Source organism: Pinus tabuliformis, chromosome 9, assembly GCF_031772625.1.
Source record: "Pinus tabuliformis cultivar Carrire ecotype Pingquan chromosome 9, CPIR1, whole genome shotgun sequence".
Lineage (NCBI taxonomy): Eukaryota > Viridiplantae > Streptophyta > Pinopsida > Pinales > Pinaceae > Pinus > Pinus tabuliformis.
This window is the reverse complement of record NC_142307.1, coordinates 447342860-447344504: the sequence shown is the minus strand read 5'-3', so window position 1 is coordinate 447344504 and position 1645 is coordinate 447342860. Positions and strand designations below refer to the sequence as shown.

The 1645-nt window shown below is 38.2% G+C and overlaps 1 protein-coding gene across 1 annotated transcript; it reads left to right on the top strand.

Annotated features, from left to right (window-relative positions):
* The first annotated feature begins 1147 nt into the window (after positions 1-1147).
* LOC149149109 (uncharacterized) lies at positions 1148-1399 on the top strand. The gene has a single exon (XM_089445080.1). It carries the CDS (start codon positions 1148-1150, stop codon positions 1397-1399), a length of 252 nt encoding a protein of 83 aa, XP_089301206.1.
* The last annotated feature ends 246 nt before the right edge of the window (positions 1400-1645 follow it).

Here is a 1645-nt window from a genome sequence, read left to right as displayed (position 1 = left end):
AAAGATGACATTCGATACACATTTGCTCCATGTATTGTTATGAGACTCTCCAAATGTGGGATTTTATGTATAATTATAAAGCCACTAAAAATATGTATCATTTTTATTTTTTTCGATTTGATAACTAATTTGGATCTATAGAGATATAATTACAACTATGATATCTCAAAACTATGAAAATTGACATGATGAACCAATGTGGCAAACTTATTACCTTAACATTCATTTTCCCATAAAGATTTGAACCAACATAATTAAAACCTAGTTAAGAAATTACCACGAGGGCTTTTACAATAATTAAATTTGTATCGGCCTGCACTTCTTTTCATTCCCGGCAACAAGGATTCCATCATCGTGCAAGTTGAAATCAGATTCTAAATTTCAAGAGTCAAAGAATAACACGCAAAATCAAATACTGGGGATTCATGTAACAGATTTGAGAGATGGGGTGATTGTGAAAAACAAGTGTCACGCACAAGTAGATGTTGACCGTAACGGAGAGTGAGAAAGTCGGGTTTCGCTTTGACACGATTTCGGGAGTACCCTAGAAGGGTATGAACCTTAAGTAACTCACTCTCTCTCAATTTACCATTGATGTGAATGGATAGTTTTTTAGAAATATAGATTTGAACCAACATAATTAAAACCTAGTTAAGAAATTACCATGAGGGCTTTTACAATAATTAAATTTGTATCGGCCTGCACTTCTTTTCATTCCCGGCAACAAGGATTCCATCATCGTGCAAGTTGAAATCAGATTCTAAATTTCAAGAGTCAAAGATTAACACGCAAAATCAAATACTGGGGATTCATGTAACAGATTTGAGAGATGGGGTGATTGTGAAAAACGAGTGTCACGCACAAGTAGATGTTGACCGTGACGGAGAGTGAGAAAGTCGGGTTTCGCTTTGACACGATTTCGGGTTGAGTTTCACTGAATTCCTTCGACCGATTGTAAACCCTCCATGCCATGCCGGTGTGTTGTCTATAAGTAAATTCCATCCATCGCACTACAATTCCAAAACCCAATTCTCAATTCCTTTTTCTAATATCGATTCCGTTATACATTCTGCAAGTAGAGTTAGAATTCATCATTTTATTTTCACTTTATATCAACAAGATGGCCATGAAATCCAAGAAGACGGAAATGGCGCGGTTGTGCTGGATATCAATAGTAGCAATGCTGTTGTTAACTTCGACGATTCTGGTGACACACGCTAGAGCTGAAGCTGCTGCCGCTAAGTCTAACGAAGAAGTAGGTTCTGGAAGATTGGCAGAAGGGTCGACAAAGGCCGCATCCGGGTGCCACAAGCCGGGCTACCCTGTACCCCCTCATTCTCACTGCCCTCCATCTCCACCTCCCCATGCCCATCGCCTTCGTCCTATCCCGCATGCTTAATCTCCCTGGTCTCATATTTTGTGTTATTAAATCTCACCAGGAGCACATGCACATCACTAATGTGGTCTGCTTGCTTTTACCCTAGGTTCTCATCACCTCCTAGCAAGTAAATAAATAAATGCCATTCAAGTAATGTAATCATTTGGCAAAACATTTCTCTTATCTCAATCTCAATAAAATTGTGTGAACCTTTTTGGTATAAGTTTTAAAATAATGGTTACAGTTAGTTATTTATGCATGATGATA

What these genes read in the sequence shown, in the direction of transcription:
- LOC149149109 (XM_089445080.1), top strand. Translation starts at nt 1,148, where the DNA reads ATGGCGCGGTTGTGCTGGATATCAATAGTAGCAATGCTGTTGTTAACT.